The sequence below is a fragment of the Protopterus annectens genome, chromosome 2.part1 (assembly GCF_019279795.1).
Source record: "Protopterus annectens isolate FY-2018-M chromosome 2.part1, PAN1.0, whole genome shotgun sequence".
In the NCBI taxonomy this organism is placed as follows: Eukaryota; Metazoa; Chordata; order Ceratodontiformes; family Protopteridae; genus Protopterus; species Protopterus annectens.
In genome coordinates, this window is record NC_056729.1 from 1,798,110,117 (window position 1) to 1,798,133,418 (window position 23,302).

Consider the following 23,302-nt stretch of genomic DNA (forward strand, 5'->3'; position numbering starts at 1 on the left):
CGAGTATACAAATATAACAACTCCGAGATCGCACACTACTTTGAAGAAGGACTGAATATTCGTGATGTCACAGGCAAAAATCTTCATGACATGTCAATCATGCATTAATTGCATGCTACATCACAGGCATGTTGATCGCTGTTGCCACTCCTCCCCCGGGAGGTGTGGGTACTATTGTAAAACATCGCCGAATAATTCACCCATAATTAAGATGAAATTGAATAAGTCTTCGGTGAAATGCTCTACTTAAACTTCAAACAAACCCGTTTTAACATCTCAGTCTAGGAATATGAAAAGCCTATTATGGAAGAAGTCTGAGCGACCAAATAACCTTACATATACAAATACATGAGTTACTTATTTTGCTAGTCTGTTATAAACTCTGTCGAAGAAAGGTTTATAGGTATAGGCTTAGCAGGTAGTAGTACCTACATAATAATACTACCACTTCAGACCAGTGAGACTACCACGTTTAGTGCAATAGCAGGCAATCCAAAAACTTCACGGAACTAGCTATTTAAAGCAAAACTTAGCTGACGCATGCGCAAATCTTTCCACTACGAGTTTTTTAAACAGGGGATTTACTTTCACACTACGCCGGCTTTCAGTGACTTATCGGCGGATACGTTCGCGCACCTGAGTCCGTGGCGCCAAGCTCACATTTATGTTACTGCTTTCCTTTATTTGGTTTCATTTATTTTTCCGACCGACCTTTGTCTTCCACTTTTGGGCTTTAGAAAGATAAAAAGGCGGGACTTCGGTGGGTTTTCTACTAAAAAAATACAAGCAGACCCCTGTCTCGCTTGGGGTGACAGACAGACGTTAGGCCGCCCATCCTCCGGCTGCAGTACGCGGTCTACGGGCGTCAGGAGGCGGAGGCGACGCATCCTCGTGGGCCTTGGCCAGCACAGTGATGGCCCCTCGTTTACAGCTGGAAAAAGCCGCTTGGCGTTGGGTAGAGTCCGTGAAGCCAGAAGAAGTTAGACAAGAGCACGTTGAAACTGCTTATCGAGTGCGTTTGGAGCCATGCAAGCGTGGTGTCTGCAGGTACTGTCATAACGTTGGTCACTGGCATGGAAATTGCGTGTTGAGCAATTCAGAACTGTCAGCGGCGACAAGCAGCGAGAGGGGGGTTGAGTCAGTGCAGCCAACCCAGTCACCACTCTTATGTGGTGATTCAGTACAAGTTTCCCCCTCCTGTTTCATTCTGTCGTTACATTGTGTAGCAGTTCACTAGAGTAAATAAAACAAATGTCATTTCTGTAAGGACGGATGTTAATATAAGTACTGTTGTATATAATTCTGTAATAGCATAACAGTGGCTCTGAAAAGGGCGGCAGTTTCAGTTTGTTGTTTATTTCAGACTGATGCTATGACTTTACTGCGCTTCTCCGCTGTATTTGTTACTGAAACCTGCGTTTATTTGTAACTAGTTTTGCATCCAGAATAAAGTAGATGACATGCCAAAAGTGCATAAAAATATTATGCGTAGATTTAGCAGTCAACTTCTGCGCTATCTGGCAGTGTGTTGATTTCTTGAAGACCGTCAAGAAACGTCGTTAGCTTATACATTGAATGTACTTCCAGGCAGTCCTCTAAATGTGTTACGGTTTTGATCTAGGTTACTTTGTGCGCCCATTTCAAGTGCAGCTTATTCTTGCGTAGTTCCAAAATAATGCAGCAACATTATTTTTGTTGAGAAGCGTCACGGACTTTGAAGTCGAATTCTGAATTCCACATTTTCCCGACTACAAGACATTGTAATTTGAGTGTGCCATGCCTGTAAACTGTCTAAATTTATACCTCATTTTGGTGTGTTCCCATAAAATTTGTGATTTTCTGCAAATCTGAATAAGAATTGAAGTCACTAAATAATGATACACATTTGACTTTCAGAATTGATATCCTTTAGAAAAAAGCATGCTAAGCAAACCAGTTATTCTAACAACTTTCTAGGAGCAATAATTAAAATTTGCCGTCCCCCCCCCCCATTTTTTATGCGTTGTCCAGATTTTTTGAGCTAAGAGGTTGAGAGGAACGCTGGCAGTTTGTGGTAACAGTAGATTTACACCATTTTGGCTAATGGAAGTTAATTTAACAAAGTGATGGAGTATTATGGTTAGTTTTCGGGAATGACCCAGGAGACCAGTTTAAAGTCATGAGTGAAGCCATAACACCAGTGTGTTTCAGGTTCTGTCAGTAGTTAAATGCTGAACCATAGGCATTGATGTACTGCTTACACATGACCTCCTGGAAGATTGTGGATGGTGCTAATTATAGGCCAGCAATTATAAACAGTTTAGTTTAAACAAAATAAAATGTATTTCTGTTGGTGCTTTTTACATGTAGTATCCAGTAAAATACAGACTGACTGTCATTAGCAGTCAGACTGGTAGCAGAGGGCAGCCTGGACTTATGTTTTGAGCTGGGATAACTCTGAAGTTGTGTTATGGGAAGAGATGGAGACAAGTAGGGGTAAGTGAGAAATGTATGAAGGCTGAGGGCAGGAAGAGATCATGTGTCAGGAAGTCGTGAAGGGTGGCATGATGCTTAAGGTGTTTGCCTTAGAAACCATAGGTGTAGGGTTTAATTCTCACATGGGGTAATTGGCTAGGCTTAAAATGACCCTCAAAGGTAGTTAGCCTAGTATGAACCTATAAAAAGGCCAGGCTCTTAGGGCTCAGCATTTTCCCTACTTTAAACCTCATGGACAGCATTTCCTAACCAGGTCCACCCCCTCTTTAAACCAGGGGGATTTTCATATCTGGTTAGATGCAGGGACGGATGAGAAGGGAAGCAATTTGCTGGTCCAAACAAGTGATTGGATGCTGTGTTGCCAAGCCCCCCCACCCTGTTTTTTTTTTTAAGTTTTCACATTCTTTAATGGGTATAGCTAGTCAGTAGTAGACTGGTGCACTAAGTGGAAGATTTTCAGGCAAGACAGACCTAAGTGGAAGTGAGAGTAGGCAGTGCAAGGGGCGAGCACAGGACTTTTATTAGCTAGTTCCCCCTTAGCAGATTGTAAGGTGGCCTGTGTTTGAAATGTATCTGTATTGAGTTATGAATGAGAATGGGGTTGTTGATTTTGTGTCTATGAAAGCTGTATCTTGACAGTGCTGCTTCTCTGTAGTGCTAAGGAACTTGAGTCTTCACAAGATCTTGAAGATCCTGCTTTGCGTACCTCTCCTTGAGAATTACAGGTTGGCAGAATAATTAACAGTAAACACATGGCTGTGATTATTTCATTGCATTTGGTTGTCTGTATTTCCTTGTGTTTGTGAATATAATAACTTAACACTGAATAAATGGTTAAAGTGCTGAATTGTCAAGCAGAAAAGTACCAGTTATGCCAGAAAAGGAGTAGGATTTGTTTTATTCAAATATTTTATTTAATTTTCCATGAAAAAATAAAAGACGACAAATGACGAAACAGTATTCCCTTTCTGAAAAGGAGTAGGATTTTGATGGTTCCTAATTTCACTGTGGGCAGAACTATTGCCAGGTTCAGGCATTTCAGTTTCAGACTTCATACCCTTCAGTTTCAGACTTCATACCCTTCAGAAAATTCATACTGTTAGTCTGTCAACTTTCTTGTAAGAGCAGCGGTTTAAAAATTGTCCCCGTTTTTGGGCTTTTGTCCCCCATTTTTGTGGCTTTGTCCAGATTTTTATTTGCTCTAAAATGTTGAGAGCTGTGTTTGTACTCAGTTAATGGAGAACAGCAGTGCTCATTCCCCTGCATAATATGGGAGGTTCTTCCACAGCCCCATAAGTCTGACCAGCTTCATATGCAAAGCCATGGAAAGACCTGTCGTGGAATTAATCAGTCAGGGCATAGGGAACCTCCAGGCAGAATGCAGATATTCAACATAGGGGAAGCTGCCTCTATAAACAGTGCAGTCAGCAGTGGTGTGCCCTAGGGTTCTGTGCTGGGACATCTTCTGTTTGGCATCCACTTTACTGAATAAAAGCCAGTACCAAAGCGCTCTAAGTTTGCAGATGACTACAAAATAGCAGACGTCTTTGAATCTCCAAATGACTTGGCCATTCTGTGGGAAGGTTTGTCTCAAATAACTGGTGCCAAAGTCATGGACTGAAACTAAGTGGCAAAAATGCATTATTGTATCCCGGGGGACTACACATTGACAAAGAAACCCCAAGAGTTGACCCAGTTGTTTGGGATTTAGGAACTTATGTGGACTGTGATGTAACTTTTGACCAACATTAATTTATTTATTTGGCATTTGTTTACCGGGAAGTCTGACTGGGTAATGAGGTACCCATTTTCAGCAGAGGCCCAAGGAGAAAGCTCCAGATACATATGGTTAATAGAATGAAACGCTAGACAGGCATAACATCAAGCACAAACATGAAAACACATTAGTTTCTCAGAATGGGAACTTAGCAGCAATAATAAAGTCATAACATGCAAGTGCAAAATTTGAAAAACTGCACATTAGTTTGTCAGAATAAAAGCTAGTGTTCAAGCATACTTTATGTAGAAAGCCTGATAATAGGGAGATACATTAATGATTATTAATATTCTAGAGATCATGAAATATTATTAATATTCTAGAGATCATGAAATAATGATATTGGTGAAGGCCTAGGATAGTACAAGTAGGGTAGGGTGTGATAGAGGAGATTTGTAGAACTAGATGGGGGAAAAGGTATGAGTGTAACCTCAGGGGAGAATGTATAGAGGAAGGGAGGGGTAGGTAAGTTAGTAAAGGGGACAGAGAGAGAGAGAGTAGAGGTAGAAAAAGGTGTAAGAGTACCTCACCCTGGGCTCATACAGGAGCAAATCCAAGCTTTGTTGAAGTATTCTTTTGTAGAGGTTTTGAAGGAATGCAGGTTAGAAGCAGTCTGGATAGTTAAAAGAAGGGCGTTCAAAGATTTGCCACAGAGCAGGAGTAAAGGCTTAGGCCTGGGGTATAAGTTGTGAGATGTTGGTCTTTACATCTGAGATGTTTATTTGGGATATCAAAGTAGATTAATGGGCTAAGAGCAGGGCAAGCTAGTGGGTTGTGGATGATTTTGCATACCGTAGTAAGTTGTATATACTGGAGGTAGAGGGGAAATTCAAGCCATCTTAGTGAGTGTAGGGCTTTAGTGATGAGTTAGAAAGATTGCGTTTACGTCTAATTTGGCAATTTTGTTATAGGAGCTTTCTAGTTTTTTTGGCTAAATAGATCTTGAAGTTGGTTTTGTTGGAGCTGTGGGGCTTATGGGTGAAGAGAAGGAGATTTTTTTTTCCAGTAGCTCAGCATTAGAGAGCCATGTTTCTATGGAAGTGAAAACTTGTTGTGTTATGTGTTGCAGGTGAGTTAATTGTCTGATGTACAGATGATAATGAAGTCATCTGCGTATTGGATTAGGGTACCTTTACAGGAAAATGTATGCAAGTTATTGATGAAAACATTAAATAATAATGGGCAAAGGATGGATCCTTGAGGTACACCGGTGGGAGTGATTTGATATGTGGAGATAGAACCCTGCCATTTTACTGCTTGCTTGTCAGCTACTTGCTTGTCAGCTAGGTAGCTAAAAAACACTGAAGTGAGGAGGATAGACCAATGGTGGAAAGTGAAAGTCCTTTAAGGAGTTTGAGGTAAAATTCCATGTCAAATGCTTTTGACAAATCTAGAAATACTGCAGATACTAGTTTGCCAGTGTCACAGGCGTTGTTGACAGAGTCCATAGGCTGTTGAGGTACTGTGATAACTTAATTTTCATGTTAAACAAATCACTAATATTGTATTAACACCCCAATTCTTGCATGTGTTAAGAAAATTGACTACCCTCATCTTTTTTTTAACAGTCGCGAGGAAAGTGATAATTGGAAAATTACTTCTACTCCAACAGTGAAAGAATTCTCTAATATTGCAACTGAAACATGTCCATTAGAAATTTTATCTATTAAAGAAAGAACCACTCGAATGGCCTCCTCTTTAAATTCATGGATGCAACTCAAGAAGTTATTGAACAAATGGACATTAAACCATTCATGAAATTTACATTTCTTAAATACTTAAATTATTTTGTTTATAATGTCAACATCTTATAAATAGTTGATCTTGTGTTTTTCTTTAATAATATTTTTTATGTATTGTGCAGTTTCGATATGTACACTATGATACGTTTGTTTATAATTCTCAATAAAAAATAATTGGAAAAAAGGGCTACTGAGGTACTCTGTGCAGGTCTAAAGCCATGCCGAGTGTGGGAAAGTAGGCTGTTGTGAGTAATATTGTGGAGAAGTTATAGGTGCACATATTTTTCTAGAATCTTGAATGGAGGGACAAGATTTGCAGTAGCATGAAAGTTTGTGACGTAAGTGGAGTTACCTCCCTTATGTAAAGGGATAATGTGTGATTGTTTTTTTTTCCATAAGTTAGGGACATGTGATTCAACTATGAATCTATTCATTGGCATGCTAGCAGATAATGCTATTGCCTCTGTGGCAAGCTTTAGGTATTCTGGTGAGAGGTTGTCTGCTGAGGTTGAGTAAGGTTTCAGTTTTTGTATTCTTATTTCAGATAAAGGTATGGGTTGAAATGTAAACTGGGGATGGTTTGTTTTTTGGTTATGAGTGGGGTTGGTTGTGTGTAATGTGTGGTTTGTGTAGAGGTTAGTACTGTGAGTATTAGTAGAAGTAGTGAGTAGAGGTTAGTACTGTGAGTATTAGTAGAAGTAGTGAGTTGGGGTGGATGAGTTGGGTTTACTTTTAGGTTGGATATTATAAAGTATGTGTTGAATTTGGTGGCTGTTTGAAGAGGTGGCATGTTGGGGTTATGGATTGGGATTATTTTTTATTTCCTGGGTTGAGTAGTGACATTACAGAGGACCAGAATTTCTTGGGATTATTTTTGTGGTTATCTTGAACGTAGGAATAGTATGTTTTTTTTTTTTTATCATGCCATGTTTGTGTTTTTGTTTGATTGCGGAGTTGTCTAACTGAAGATTTATGTCATTTGTTTTTGCCCAGGTAGCTTATGCTATGTCCCTGTCTTTCATTAGAATTTTACCTGAGTTGGTGAGCCATGGGGCACGGTTATTTTTATTCTGTTTGTTTACTGATGGGCTAGGGAGCTAAGAATGCTTAGGAAGGTGTTGTTGAAATGTTCAGCTGTATCATTAAGGGGAAGTTTCTTTAGGATGGACCAGTCTCTAGCTTTTAGAGATTCATTAAATATCTCTTTGCTGAATGTTTGTAGGTTGCATATAGTTTTGATCTTGTGTTGCTTTGTGAGTTGAGTGATAGTCCTGTTGAGTATAGGCTGGTAGGTGGTCACTTAAGGAGTCGGGGGAGTGTGCCTGAGGGTGTAAAGTTAGAAGGGTTCAAGACTAGTATCCAGCTCTGATTGGAGTGTTGGATGCTACTTTTTGCTATGTCTGGTAGGAGTATTTATAAGTTGAGTAAAGCCACAGAGGTTTATTGGGTGGTGTGAGGTTAGTGTATGCCAGTCAGTGTAAACATCCCCTAGTATAATGGTTTTGTTCGGTATTTCAGAAATCCAGGCTAGAATATTTTCTAAAATGGGAATGTTTTGCCCAAGAGGGATGTTTAAATAAAACAATTATTAAGTTAAGTTTTGGAAATGTTTTAAGGGTTTTGGCTGCGCAGAATTTTGGTGTAGTACGAGTATAGGGAAACTACTAAGTTGTTAGGGAAAATTAGGGCTTTTCTACCACCTTTTTGTGTGTCGTGTCTGATGCTGTAACCAGGGGGAAGAATTTCAGTATCTTTTATTTCTGGTTTTAACCAAGTCTCTGTAATACCAATGATATCTGGGTTAGTGTGTGTTAACCAGGTATGAAAGGGTGTCAGTTTATTGCTCATACTGCTGATAGTAAGAGTGATAAGTTTTAGATTTTTTTGCGAGTGTAGTAGGAATGGGACCTGGGATGGGGTGAATGTCCCCGCAAAAGTTTAAGGCCGTGAAAGAATGTCTAGTTGTAGGAGTTTTAAGTAATTTGGGTATTTGCATTCGTTTTAGGTTGTAGTGATTAGTATTGAGTACTTTAGGGTGGGACTAGAACAAGATCGGTATAGAGATCAGTGTTGTGGTTATTTAGGAGAAGCTTGTGGTGGAGGGATTGAGTGGTGATGATGAGAGGTATGCTTTTGTAGTAGTGTTGCTGGAGGAGTTGTTAGGATAGAAAGGAGAAGGAAGATGAGATGCATGAGTAAAACAGCATGATTGGTGTAACACTGTCTGGAAGTAGAGGGGGAACTGGGGCATTTGGAAGTGAAGCAGTTATAGGGGGTAGAGCATAAGTGAAAATACTGTGGGGTAGTAGTGTAGAAAAAGGAGGGTGTAGTTTAGAGTAATATGGGTGAGGCGTGGGAGGGAGATGTGCAGTAGACTGGAGTGTAGTTGGAATTGGAGAGAGTTTGCAGGAGGTGGAACTAAAGAAAGTATAAGTGTATAAAAGAAGAGTGGTAGTTAGGTTTAGGTTGTCCTAGTATCTTCTCTGGAATGTAAGGAGTAGAAGGGTATTAAAGGCTAAAGTATAAACAAGAAAAGTGAGGGTTTATTTGGGAAAAGAAAAGGATACAATGTGGAATACAGGGCTACTATTGGGGAGGGTGTGATTATAAATGGATGTAGTGCAAAGCAGTATGAGAGGGAGAAAGAGTGTTGGGAATAAGGCTAAAAATTAAAAAGAGCTAAGGAAGTAGAAAAAAATTAAAAAGAGATGAGTAAGTCGAAAGCAAAAAACAGAAGTGTATGTATAGTAGTAAGGTGATTTGGGGAGGGTTTTGGAAAGGGTCACAAATGAAATGTAATATTAGAGGAAGAGGGGGTGGGTGGCAGCAAAGCTGAGTGTAGCAGATCTCCTACTCTCGGGTCAATTTATAACTGCGAGCAATCACTTTATATCCAGAACAAAGCAATTAACAGAGATGCATGTAAAACAGGTTTTCTGGCATTTTCTAACACTAAATACTTGGCATATGCAGTATAGTCTACTGGTCAAGCAAAAGGAGGCAGTGGCCAACTTAGTAAGTGGTCCTACTATTTCACAGAGCAGGCATGTATTTAACTGATTAAAGTTTAATACACAGCAAGTTTTTTTTTCATGAAAAATATGCTTACATGAAACCATGACAAAAGTCTCAGTAAACTTGGTGCAGGGCTTTGTGACAGAGTTCCTGCAATATCGGGGTCAGATGCATGTTTCACAGTCTGAGGTCTACATCTGTTCCTCCTATATTGCACAGCTTATAAACAAAGGGAGTGTGTCTAGATTAAGGGATGTCATTGTTCCCCTTTACTTAGCTCTCATTAGACCAGTCATTGAATATGTAATGTCCCCTTTGGCATGTATGTGTTCAGACGTATATAACAAATGGAATGCCCACAGAGATAGCTTAGTGAAAGGGTATGAGGCCTGAACAATATGTCCTAGATTGGCCAACTCAAATCCCTGTTGCTGTACTCTGTATTCTACAGACTAAGTGGTGACCTGTGTTTGTTAAACAAGGCATCTTCCGACCCATAACTAATGGATTTACTGCGCATCAGCAAGTCAAATTGCATCAGAAATACTCTGCCTAGGGAACTAGGCCTATTCAACATCAAAAGAATTGTTTGGAGAAACTGGTATATCTTGTATAGAGGATAATGCTGCTGTGGAACACACTCCTCATTACCATAAAACAAAGTTCATCACTGTCCATTTTCATGCACAGCTAAGATTTGTGGATGGGGAACAAAATTTATCCAAGGACTGCTCCCTTTACTACTGAGAGACAGAGGCAACTCCTAAACGCTTTATCTCGTGTATGGGTCCCAGTTATCTCTGGTATGATCCCAATTCTCATTAGGGGTAGCGTATAACTCTCAATCGTGGGATGGGTAAGGCTAATCTATAACCAAATGGGATAGGTTATTTCAAGCACAAGAAGGAAAATTGGCCAGGCTTAAATTGGCCCACAAGGCAGTTAGCCTAATATTTATTTAAGTATGAGCATATGAAGTCATTTAATCTTGTGTTTGAGTCGATCACTCTTTTCTGTTGCATATTGTGTGTGTCTGAACAGATGATTTAACCTGACCATGGCTTCTGTTTTCACCTTAAGAAACTCTTTTTCTATTTCTAGACTTAACTAAATTTAGTTCTATGTGGTGAGTACAGGCTTTAGCTTTCATGGGGGAAAGTCAGATAGAGTGGAGTGGACATGTTTTAATCTTTTCTTTGGTTACAGAGGTCAGGCAAGTCTCGGTCTACCTTCCTGTCAGTATATTAGAATGACAATGTGTTCAGAGTGCTACTGGGGAAAAATAAATGTGAAGAGGGTTCCTTGCATTTCAAAGGTTAATAGTACAGTGGTATTTGTCTGCGTGTATGTTGGTGGGAGGAGGTTAAGCGATTTGAGTTTTGTGCTTAAACAAAAGGCACTTGGCAAGTGGTAGGTCTTTGGATAAATGTGACTTGCTCAGTGTGCTTTGGGACACTTGAACATCACACTGTAGATCATTTTGGTAAAGTGTACATTATAATTGTATTGTTCTCTGAGTTTTTTCACTGTAAAGTACTTTTTATTAAATTCTTTATATTTGTTTTTCTAAGGTCATCTACGTTTCCTTCAATGTTAGTGTTATGTTTTCTTCGCTACTTTGTACGTCTGGCTGTTTGTTTTTTTTTTTACCAACCTCTGTTCAGACATTTAGATTGGTTCACTGAAATCAATCATCTCTTACATGGAGAGTTAAACTCTGTAGTCCTGATCTCTGTCACTGTGTTACAACTAACATGACAGTAGGTGAAACTGTAAACTGAGCTTCACTCTTGCATTCTGTATGTCAACTAAAACATATTAATTTGTAGGAATGAACAGTTACATGAAGGAAAAAAGATGCATTATTGATAAACTCTTCCTCATTCTAGTTTTATTTATAAATTCACCTGCTTATTAACCCCTGTGTGACATCCTGAATAGCTAACTGGTTCACAGATGGAACCTGCAGATCAATGTACTTTTAAAAAGGCTTGTCACCAGTGGCATCCCACAGTATTCTGAACTGTGTCCACTCCTCCTTCTCTGCATATATTACACTGATGTCCAAGATTTATGTCCATAGCCTTTGGCTGACAAAATTTGTTGATGACTGCAAACTTGGCGTTGTCGTTAACGCTGCTTGGTATCTATATCTTACAACAGGGCTTGCACTGTGTCCAGACCATGGACTTGGTCACAACTCAAAAAATGCAGTATTGTTCTATTTGGAAAACGAGAACACCTTTCAACCTACCACGTAAAGTTAACAAATTACTGTAGGGGACTAAAGTTCTAACCTGTTAATGAGCTGCTTCTTGTGCCAAGGGTACAGGGTTTTCTTGTGTACTTTATGGCCTTTAACAGGTTTCTTAACCAGACAGTTCTTTGGGGCAGTTGGGGAATTTTGTAGGCTCCTTGATGGTCTCCTAGTAACCATTTGAAATGTAAGGACCTGCTAGATCAAGTTCTGAAATATGGAGACTGAATGGCCAAAAGACTAGACTTGCTAAGTCTGAGATGCCTTTTCTTGGAATATTCCTTTTTCTCTGAGGTATGGTGGTCCTGAAGTTGGCATATTTTTCGGGAGTGCCCCCCACCAAAAGAAGTTTAAAGGAGAAGAGCGATGTTTGAAATTTGTTCTTCTGTGTTTTTGATCTTTTTTCTTGGGCTGTCAGCACTCCGCATTTTGAGTGCTAACATTTCAATAGGGAGCCCTTCTGGACTGTATTTCTAGTAATTACCAATGAATCTGTATTCCTCTCAAAGTTGATACCATCAATGGAGACCTAGCCACGTGTATAGACAGGGAACTCTGTACCCAAAGTATCAACCGTTAAGAAATTTGTAACCTAAATAATTATTAGAGTTATATCCTCCAGGTCCAAGGAAGTTTAATTTTCCTCAGTATTCTTCACTAATATGGCCCATAATGGAAAGCAGCGTTCCCTATGTCCAAATAAGTTTTCCAACTTGAAAAAATGCACAAATTAGACCCAAGAAAGTTTAGGATATGAGCTTCTTGTGTTATCGAAAGCATCTATGAGCCCCCTTTACTTTACGTAATCTCTTAGACTCCTGTTCAGTGACCTCTGCCTGACCTACAGAATTAAGAACCAATCTTACTAGACCTGTTACCTATTCAAAGAACTTTTGATCTTCATTGACATATTAACAGAACAGGTTGGTGGATAAACTTGTGTGTCTGTCCCCACAAAGGATTCACTACCAGTGGAATACACTCCCACTCCTTGTCAAACATATTGGCTCCCAGGCTCTTTTTAAAGCCAACCTTTGAGTTCAGTACAGATCTAAAACTACCCTTGTGTCTGTTTTCTCAGTGTAATGGTCTGCTGGACTTGCTGCTTACTGGGACACGTGGCTGGCACCACTGTCCCTAAATGAGACTCTGTGAATGCACCACTGCCATCAGTGTGACCCCCCCAGAGATGGTAGGATGCTGCTTCTTGGCTTTTGCAGTGTCTTGGAGCTGGGTCACCTGGTGGCCATTCACATGGTTTCTTATGCTAGATACCATATGGTAGTTCCTCAGACCCTTCAGGTACAGTAGTCTCAGAATATGAATCCTGTTTTGTATCGAATGTCATTTCTCAGGCTTACAGACATCACTCATCATAGTGGATGGATCCAAACAATTTTGTTTGTTTCCATCTACCCCTGTCCTTGGTGAGGGTCATCCTGGATGCTTCAGCTCTGAGGTGTGTGTAGGGCTTTCAGCTTGATGTCCTCAGGTGTTTCCCTTGCACTGTAGATAAGAGCAGACATCTTGACCGTCCAGGCCTTCTGGTCCAATGCATTTTTTTTTCTTTTTTAAAAGTCGGTTATGGACAAATTCAGGCTAGTAAAGTGGGGTTTGGCTTTATTGGCCTGAATTTGTTCATAACAGACTTTTTTAAAAAAGGAAAAAGGTCATGGACATTCAGAACTGCCATATAGCTGAAACACCTGATGTCTTAAGGTATCATTTGCATGTATCCATGTTATCTCTAATTCAAGAGGTTTCAAGGAATCTCACAGTGAAACGTTTGGCTTGGCTAGATTTTTCTTTTAGCTTTGGTAAGAAACAAAACACAGTGTAAACACAATGCAGTTAAACTGACATTTTAAGAAGAAATGACAAAAGGGTTCCAAGAAGAGTTCTGGAAATTCCCAAAATCGAGGACAATCTAATAATTCAGAATGACTGTTTAAGAGACTTGGTTCCCCCCTCCCACTCTGGCATTCTCTCTCTCTCTCGAAAAAAAAAAGTCTGAAATCTCCACTTTCTATTGGAGAATAGATAATTTCAGACAGAGATCTGAATAACATTCATCAGGTTACAGATGGCAATGACAGAAAATTACTCCTTTCCAGTGGGTTATTCCTCAGCTTCCAGACCCGTTTGTTTGCTTCTGTCCTTTGTTGTATGTTGTCAGAGTGATAAAGTTCCCCCTTCTCTTATGGGAAATGGGTTTTATTCAAGGAATTTTTAGTGCTAAAGAAAGAAAATGCTTGGAGACCAGTTCTGGATCTTTCCTAAACCTTTTTGTGATAGTGCCCAAATTCAAAATGATGTCACTTCACAACCTGTTACCTCTTCTTTCGCATTTAGGTTTCCTGGTAATACTAGATTTAAAAGATACTTATTGCGTTCCTGTTCATCCAGACTTTACAGATTCATAGGCGTTTACTACGCTAATGACCACAAGGGTCTTTTTAAGCCTACCATGCATCCCAAATCTCTGACAAGGTCTGGTACCGTTGATGTGTGTAAGCAGCGGCTTGGGAGGTGAACCATTTGCAAGCAGGGACCTGGGCGATGAACCATTTGCAGGTTACCTGTGTCCATTAGAGATATATAGTGGATATAAAAAGTTTACACATCCCTGTTAATATGCAAGGTTTTTGTGATTTAAAAAATGAGACTACAATAAATAATTTCAAAACTTTTCCCACCTTTAATGTGACCTTTAACCTGTACAATTCAATTGTAAAAAAAAATCTGTTACGGGAAAAATATAACAAATGAAAAACGTACAATAAGCTGTTTGCATAAGTGTGCACACCCTTAAACTAATACTTTGGTGAAGCACCTTTTCATTTAATTACAGCATTCAGTCTTCTCGGGTAGGGGAAAATATGTAAAAAAATAAATAAAAAACGTACAATAAGCTGGTTGCATAAGTGTGCACACCCTTTAATACTTTGAAGCACCTTTTGATTTAATTACAATATTCAGTCTTCTTTGGTAGGAGTCTATCAGCATGACACACCTTGACTTGGCAGTATTTGTCCACTCTTCCTTGCAAAAGTGCTCTAAATCTGTCAGATTGCGAGGGCATCTGTTGTGCACAGCTCTCTTCAGGACATCCCACAGATTTTCTATTGGATTTAGGTCTGGCTGGGTCTTAGGTCTGGCTGGGTCATTCCAAAACTTTAATTTTCTTCTGGTGAAATTCTTTTGTTGAGTTGGATGTATGCTTGGGGTCATTGTTGTGTTGAAAGGTGAAATTCTTCATCTTCAGCTTTCTAGCAGGCGCCTTGAAGGTTTTAGGCCAAAGGTGACTGGTATTTGGAACTGTTCATAATTCCTTCCACCTTGACTAAAGGCCAAAAAGAACAGTTCAGCCGTGGTTTTACTTCCACTATTCCTTACGTTCACAGTTAACAAAAAAGAACGAATAGGTAGAAAAACCCTCACTAAAAACAGCAACAAAGCTTTCGGGAATGTCCCTTCTACAGTGTTCAGTTACTATGTAAGAATATATCTATATAAATGTGCATGTACCTACATCTAAAATAAAAACGCAAAAGTAACATGCAATCAATAAAAGCACATTTTTTTTAGGCAATAGCAAAAACAAAACAAATCACCTATATCACTTCTGTTTGAGATCTAACATAAGTTTGATTGTTACCATATTGTTTAACCCAGATGCATATGCATGTATCTACATCGAAGATAAAATCTCAAAAATAACATATAAAATACAATAAAATAAAATACAATAAAAGCGCATACTTCAAACGAAAAGTAAAACAAATTATTTATGTTGCTTCTGCTTAAAATCTAACATAGGTTTGATTTGTTACCATATTGTTTAACCCAGGTGCTCTTATCTGCTTCAAGTCTTAATATCCACTTGTACTCCGATATCTCCAATTTATTATTTATATCACCAAGCCTCAAACTTCTATGTTAGTTTGTATCTTTCGGCTTTTCCCGGTTAGGGGCCGCCACAGTGGAACTCCGGTCCGCTAATGATTGGCAGTAGAGTTTTACGTGCTGGCTTGTCGGGCCTAACGCACAACCTTCAATGAAGGAACGCCCGTTCATGCATGTCTCCACACAGAAGACGCCCGTTCACGCATGTCTCCACACAGAAGACGCTCTAACTGAGAATTGAACGGGCAACGTCTAACTGTGAGACGACAACGCTACCGCAGCACCACCACCACAGTCTCAAACTTCTATGTACAACTTCTTAATACTTTAAATTTGAAACTATTTGAGATTCCCTCATCCATCCTATGTTGTGCTAAAGCATTAGATGCAACACTCCTTATGTCCGATTTGTGCTCAATGATGCAATCTTTCAAGCATCTTGAGCATTTTCCAACATAGAATCCTTGGCACTGTGTACATGTAGCTAAATATACTACCATCATAGTTCTACAGGTTGCTTGGTGTTTAATCTCATATCTTAATTTTTTGAGCGTCCAGTAAGTACATGTTCTGTTACAAATGTCAGGGCAGCAACTGCAACTATGGCAGGGGACTGTTGATTCGCCAAATTCACCTCTTTGTAGCATAATTTTCTCTCTTACGTTATTCATATTTCTGTATGCAAATCGAGGTGTACTGCCCAGTATTTTACGCAATTCAGGCTGAGTCATTATAATCCGCCAGTTCTTTTTAATTATTGCCCCAGTAAACTTAAGTCATACAATTTATAAGTAGTAACATATCTCAATGCAAGAAGTGGGTTTTCACCCTCCTCTTTTGTAAATAAATAATTACTGAAATATGGGGTGCCTGTGAAGTTCTATTCTTCAATATGTTCTCTTATTCCTATAATATATTTCATATCATAACCTCTACTTTGGAATTCTTCATGTAGGACTTCCATCTGTTCCTTACATTTTCTCTGGTCTGTGTTCAGCCTACTAATTCTCAATAATTGGCTTTTGATAGTACCACCAAATACATGTCGAGCATGCATGCTTCTCGCATGCGTGTATTTGTTCACCTGTACACTCTTTCTATACGCACGTTTCTAATTTATTAGTAAAACCTTTATATATCTCGACATCTAAAAAGGACATTTTCTCATGAGAAAAATTCATAGTAAACTTTAGAAAGTCAGTTGTAGTATTTAAATACTGAACAAAGCACCTTAATTACTGTTCATCCCCTTCCCATAGTAGAAAACAATCCTCAACAAAACGATGATAAAAAAGAATGTTCTCTCTGAATAAATTGTTGTCACACATACCATAATGCTTTTCCCATTGACTCAAAACAATGTTGGCATATGTGTTGGCCATGGGGCATACCCATGGCTACTCATGATGTTTGTAGGTATGGTTGCTTATTGAATAAAATTTTTTTTTCTCCAAAACAACTTCTATTATACTACACAAAGTTTCAATCTCTTTCCCCTTCATTTTAGTATTATGACATAAAAATTCACGAATTGCATTTACACCATATTCATTAGGTATCACAGTAAATAAGGAACCTATGTCCAGGGTCACCATCATAAATTCTCGAGGCTTATTATTGTCATACCATGAATAAATTTTTTTTTTTTTTTTTTAAATCCATTGGTGTCTTTAATATAACTGGGACAAGAAGGCAGATATTTGCTTAAATTTTCCTGAATAAAAATGGATAAAGGTTCCGTTGACCACCCTCTTCCCGAGACTATTGGTCTCATTGGTGGAGTGGTCAAAGATTTGTGTAGCTTCGGTATTCCATATATGACCTGAATAACCAGGGTTGGAACAGAAAAATAGTTAAAAAGTTCAAGTGTGATATCACCCTGTGTTTGCATTTCGTAGACAAACATATTTATTTCACTAATGATCTTTGTCACCAAATGTGATTTCTTTAAAAGTGTGTTTGTCATTCAAAAAATGCCTCATTAACTCATTATATTCATTTTTATCAAGAATGACTGTTGCTCCACCCTTAACAGCTTGTTTGATAATAATATCTTTATTACTACTTAACTGCTTGCAGGCCAAACATTCTGCATAAGATGTGTTATACCTTTTTACTTTGTCTCCCCGTGGCGACATCATTATACAGTTGTCTTAACTCATCCTCATAAACAGCACTGAAGGCATCCAGTATCGGATAATTATTGGGAATAAAAGTACTTTTCTTTTTAAACTTATCTATCACCCCACTGTGTGTCCTTAAATAACATTTTCAAGCACACATTCCTAACAAATGTCTTCAAGTCAATCAATGCTTCCACTATTGTGTTACTACCACTGGGAATAAAACTGCAGGCCTTTATTCAGCAAGCTTTCCATTTCAGCAGTTAGAAGAAGACTTGATAAGTTCAAAACATAGCTGTGCGGCTTACCATTCTTGTTCATGCTTGTTGTTTGGTAGCGGGCTGTAGCTCTCTCTCTCTTTCCAGTTATGGGGGTTCATTCGTTGTTGAGAATGCCCTCTCGATTGCAGGCGTTTGTTGACTTCTACCTTCTCTGGTAGTATCGGTTGAGACAGTTTTAAAAAAAAATCTCTGCTGGCTTTATCTTCGATATTGGCATTGACTCCCCGGAGTTTTACTTTTTTCAGCTTGCAGGTTCATTGTAGATGAGGTCGTTGCTGTATCTGTCTGACTAATGTAACCTTGTTGTCCAATCACATCATGCACTGTGTCTGCCACAGTACTCCTTCCTTCTTGATTGGATTGCTGCAATACCTGGACACGCCCATCCTTAACTTGCGGAGCTCTTTCGGACTCAGAAAAAGTATCTAATTCATCCATTCTACTTCTTTTCTCTTTTGTATGGAAATTTGTATTGTTGTTCACATGGGTCTTCGGCCAAGAAGAAAATATGACCCATTCTAAAATCATTAATATCTCTTTGTAATGTATGTTGTTTTATAGCCTGCAGCTTATTATCCAGCATACTCATTCTGTCTAGCATTAACGGATAAGAACCAGATATACATGTAAAATTTGCAGAGCCAGTTAATTCATTTTCCATTGTTATTTCATCTGAAAGCTCTTTTTCAATTGGCAGGAAATGCTCATTTATGAGCATATAGTCTCTACTCAATTTCAAATTTAATTGTTGCCAAGACTTCAAAAGCTCAGGGTATGTGTTAGCGTAAGCAGGCATTTGTAAAATACGCAGCCCTCTTGGAACGATGTTGAATTCCAAGTAGGCTAAATGAAGTCTTTTAAAAGTTTGCACCTTCCTTTCAAGTTGAATTAATAAATTGTTGATTGGACAGCAAGGTTACATTAGTCAGACAGATACAGCAATGACCTCTTCACCTACAATGAACCTGCAAGCTGAAAAAAGTAAAACACTGGGGGAGTCCACGCCAATATCGAAGATAAAGCAAGCAGAGATTTTTTTTTTAAACTGTCTCAACCGATACTGGCAAAACTACCAGAGAAGGTAGAAGTCAACAAACGCCCGCAATCGAGAGGGTGTTATCAACAATGAATGAACCCCATAACTGGAAAGAGCGACAGTCCGCTACCAAACAACAAGCAGGGTCGCCGATGAATGGTAAGCCGCACAGCTCTGTTTTGAACTTGTGTCTTCTTCTAACTGCTGAAATGGAAAGCTTGCTGAAAAAAGGCCTGCAGTTTATTCCCAGTGGTAGTGACACAATAGTGGAAGCATTGACTGACTTGAAGACATTTGTTGGGAATGTGTGCTTGAAAATGTTATTTAAGGACACACAAAGTGGGGTGATAAGTTTAAAGTACTTTTATTCCCAATAATTATCCATTACTGGATGCCTTTAGTGCTGTTTGTGAGGATGAGTTAAGACAACTGTCTCCATGGGAGACTAAAAGTAAAAAGGTATAATACATCTTGTGCAGAATTTTTATAGGTTCATACTAGGCTATCTGCCCATAGGGCATTTATAAGCCTAGCCAGAGTTGTGTGGCTTTCACCACCCCTTAGGTTGAAGAATACTATACCCATTAGTTTGCCATGCCTCTGTCCAGCAGTGATACAGAGATGATCCCCGGGGTAAACCTACGATCTCCCATCCACTGGTCAAGATTCCTCTTGAACAGAGCCAGCGAGGTGCTCTGTCTCACATGGACCGGGATTCTGTTCCACAGCATAGGGAGTCTCTGGGTGATGAATCTGTCCCTCCAGCACGTCCTATTTATATCAGTGTTGAGGATTAAGTCTCTTGCGCTTGTGGCTCTGGTGGATTTGGATTTTTTGAGGTGGAGCATGTCCATTTAGTTCCGGGTTGGACATGGCCTTGTATGTCAGGCACAGGTCACCTCTGAGCAGACGGTATGCAACTGAATAGAGCTGGAGTTTCTTCAGTCGGGCAGCATATGGCATATTTTTGAGCCCCTTTATCCTTTTGGTGAGGAACTTTTGGGGTCTTTCCAATTGCTGCAGGTGTCGGGTAAGATACACTCCAAATGGGGCATTGTACTCAATCATTGGTCTGATAAGTGAAGTACAGGGGAACAATGACCTCCCTTGATCTGGATGTGAATCCCTTCATAATCAGGTGGGCAATGTAGAAGGTCCTCCTAACCACTTTGGCAATGTGAGTGTCAAAAGAAAGGTTACTGTCAACTTGGGTCCCCAGGTCCCTGATAACCTCTTCTGTGCTTAATGGATTGCCACCTATGTGGTAACTTGGGGTTACCTTGTTTTTACCAAAGGGTATGACTATACATTTTTTGGCGTTTAGCTTAAGGCCATGGCTCTGGCACCAGTTATCCGTTTCTATGAGACCTCTCTGAAGGATATCTGTGTCTGATGGATTTTCAACTATGCTGCCCAGTTTGCAGTCATCTGTAAACTTTGTCAGCCACAATCCTTCTATGTTTGCCTGCACTTCTGAAAAGTAGATGCCGAACAAGAGGGGCCCAGGACTGAGCCCTGTGGGACACCGCTTGTGACCGGCTTGAGTCTGACATGGCACCAGCAACTCTAACCCTGTGGGTTCTGTCCTTGAGCCAGTTTGCAACCCATCTTGTGACATATGGGTTTACATTTAAGCTGGTGAGCTTTTCTATGATACCCGAGTGGGGTATTGTGTCGAAAGCTTTTGCAAGGTCAAGGTAGGCTGTGTGAACTGCCTTACCCTCATCAATGGCCTTGGTGACTGTTTCAAAAAAGTCGACCAAGTTCAAGAGGCATGATCTGCCCTTGACAAAGCCGAATTGGGTAGGATCCAATGTCTGTAGGTCCCCTATGTCTTATGAGTTCCATTATGATCCTCTCCATAGCTTTGCAGACCAGGCTTGTTAAGCTTATGGGGTGGTAATTACCAGGGTCCGTAGAAGCACTGCCTTTGTAGAGTGGGACCACAGTTGCCGTACGCCACTCTTTGGGTACGTATCCTGTGGTAAGGCTAAGATTAAACAGCAGCCTTATGTGTGGGTTTAGTTCCTCATTGAGTTCGTGTAGCACACAGCCGGGGACACCATCCGGTCCCATTGATGCTGTGTTTTTAGCTTTAGAGAGAGCAGCTCTCACCTGGGCATTTGAGATGATTGGGAGGCTGCACTCTGCTGGGATAGATATTTCTCCTTTTGGGGGTGAGGGAAGGGATGAAATTTTCACTGAACCTGTCTGCCAGTATGTTTGCAATGTCTGTGGGTTCAGTGATTTTTGTATCATTTTGGACTAATTCTGAGCATATCTGGGAGTTTCCACCCAGATTTCTAACATAGCTAAAGAAGGCCTTATGATTGTCTTTTGAGTCCTTGGCGATTTTTCTCTCAAAGTTGGCTTTGGATGATTTTATGAGTGATCGTAGTTTTTTACTAGTATTGATCAGAGATGTCTTCCCTTTTAGGGATTTTGCTCTATCTTGTAGTAGCTTTCTCCTCTTGTTGTAAAGTTTGTTTATGGCTGGGGTCCACCAGATTGGGCGCTTGCCTTTGGTGGAAAGGGTCTTGATTTTATTTGGGATTGCTTGATCCATGCAATCCTGGAGGTGCTCATAGAAAGCATTTGTAAGGGATTCAGCAGCGTGGGTTGTGGTTTCCAATGGCTCAGGGGCCTTGAAGGATACCACACCAGTCTTAAGAAGTGTGAAGTTGGCTTTTGAGAAGTTCTTCACTGTGGTCTTTTTTGTTGGGGGTGGGGCGGGATGTGGATCTCCAGTGAGATTAGTTTATGGTATGATCTCACCAATGAGGGATATACTTCCGGTGTGGAGCATTTTGTCCCCATGTTTGCGATGATCAGGTCTAGTATATTTTCACCTCTTGTGGGAATGGTGACAAGTTGTTCCATAGCATTTGAGTTTATGAACTCCAGGAACCTTTGGGCTAGGGTATTGGGGCTTGAGTAATGTTCCCAGTCTATGTTTGGGTAGTTGAAGTTACCCAATATGATGGTGTTTGGAGAGACATTTATACTCTCCAGTGTCTTCAGGAAGGCTGTGTGGGGTTCCTGAGTTTGAGAGGGTGGACTGTAACATGCTACAAACTGTAGAGCAGTTTTGCCTATGGTTAATTGCACCTGAATGGTCTCTGATGCTTCGTGAGTTGCCACCAGCATGGAGGTGTGGGTATCCTTGATGAATATGGATACACCCCCTCCTTTTGTGGTACGGTCCGGGTTTTGGGGCCGGAACGCATGATATGAGGTAAAACCTGATAGTGCCGGGGTGCTCTCGGGAGCCTTGAACCAGGTTTCAGTCACAGCACAGACATCGATGTTCTCCATACTGAGGAGGACTTCGAGGGCGTGCATCTTGAGATTTAGACTTCTGGCATTGAGCAGCATTACCCTTAGTTTTTTTCCATTATTGTTTTCTAGGGCGGTGGGTTTAGAATTTGAGCCTTGTCTAAAAAGGCACTATGGGGTGGCAAGAGCCTTTGCCAATATCCGGAAACCCAGGGGTGACAGGTGCAAGCCGTCCCTTGCAAAGCAGCGTGGCTTGTCAAAGCATGTCATTCCAGGCAGACAGACATTGGATCCCCTTAGAATGACACCAGAAATTAAGCCAATTATTAAAACTGATAATTTTGTCTCTGTATTGTGGCATCATTCTTGGTGAAGGTAGGATACTGCTCAGGGTCAGGGTCATACCAGCCTGGGCTACATAATCTGAGAGCTCCTTTATGTCTCTTTTCATGCAGTCCAGGGAGGTACATCTCAGGTCATTCACACCGGCATGGACAATGACTGAGTCATACTTGTAGTTGCTGTGGAGTGACCTGAGTGCTTGTTATGTGGCGGATTCTAGCGCCCGACAGGCAGCTTACTGTGACCCTCTCCTTGTTCAGTCTGGTGAGTGGGACGTCAGTGTGTCTGACTATGGAGTCACCTATGACAAGTGTGTTTGGCCTTAAGGGCTGTGACTGATTTGCACACTGACTTTGTGATCTATGTGCTGCTTGTGTTATGTCATGAGGTGGCAGTTGTTTGGGTGTCTGCTTTGGAGGCCTCTGCTGTTTTGGTAGATTTTTGATCAGTGCCTCCGAGTATGTCTTTGTGTGTTTGTTTGATTTGTAGTTGTGATAGTTCTATGTGAGACTGGGTTTATGGTGTGTGTGGTTACCTTCTCCTCCTGTCTGGTTTTGCCAGTCCTGAGTTGAGAGAGCTCAGCCTCCAGTTTGGCTATATAGTTGCATCTCTCGCATGTATTTGTGTTTTGTGGGAGGAGGAGAGGGTTGTCTGTGTACATGAGGCAATTGTAACGTTGCCTCAATATTCCCAGATTCACCAGCTGAGCAGAAAAGGACGCTAGCAACTGACCCTTTGACATGCTAGAAGAAATGAAAAAGTTTGCTGTGTAACTGAGTCAGAAAGGACCTATAGGGAAGTGGGTACTCAAGGGAGTTTTAAGCTAGTGAAGTACTTTGTATAATATAGAATTGCTTTACCTGACTAAAAAATGCTTTAGGAACAAGTGCTGAGCTTTACAGATAGAGAATAGACTGTTTAGATTACAAGTAGAGCAGTTCTAAGGGAAAAATGAAGAGCAGACTTTACGGAGCCAGAAATAGTTTAACATTGTTTAACCGGCACTGCCCGATGGTGCTCTAGTGGCAACTCCGTGCTAAATGCAGAAAAGGCAATAAGTCAGTAGTACAGG

General features: G+C 40.3%; 1 protein-coding gene across 6 annotated transcripts in view; it reads left to right on the forward strand.

Moving 5' to 3' along the window:
- Positions 1 to 556: 556 nt before the first annotated feature.
- The window catches only part of USP48 (ubiquitin specific peptidase 48), a 3,461,715-nt gene continuing 3,438,969 nt past the window's right edge, over positions 557 to 23,302 (forward strand). For 5 of the 6 annotated variants that reach the window (XM_044063240.1, XM_044063245.1, XM_044063241.1 and 2 more), the window contains exon 1: positions 558 to 1,047. In XM_044063240.1, the coding sequence (XP_043919175.1) occupies positions 914 to 1,047 (134 nt within the window). In that variant the 5' untranslated portion in view covers positions 558 to 913. Of the gene's footprint in view, positions 1,048 to 23,302 lie in introns of all 6 variants that reach the window. The other variant, XM_044063244.1, reaches the window with a different exon arrangement.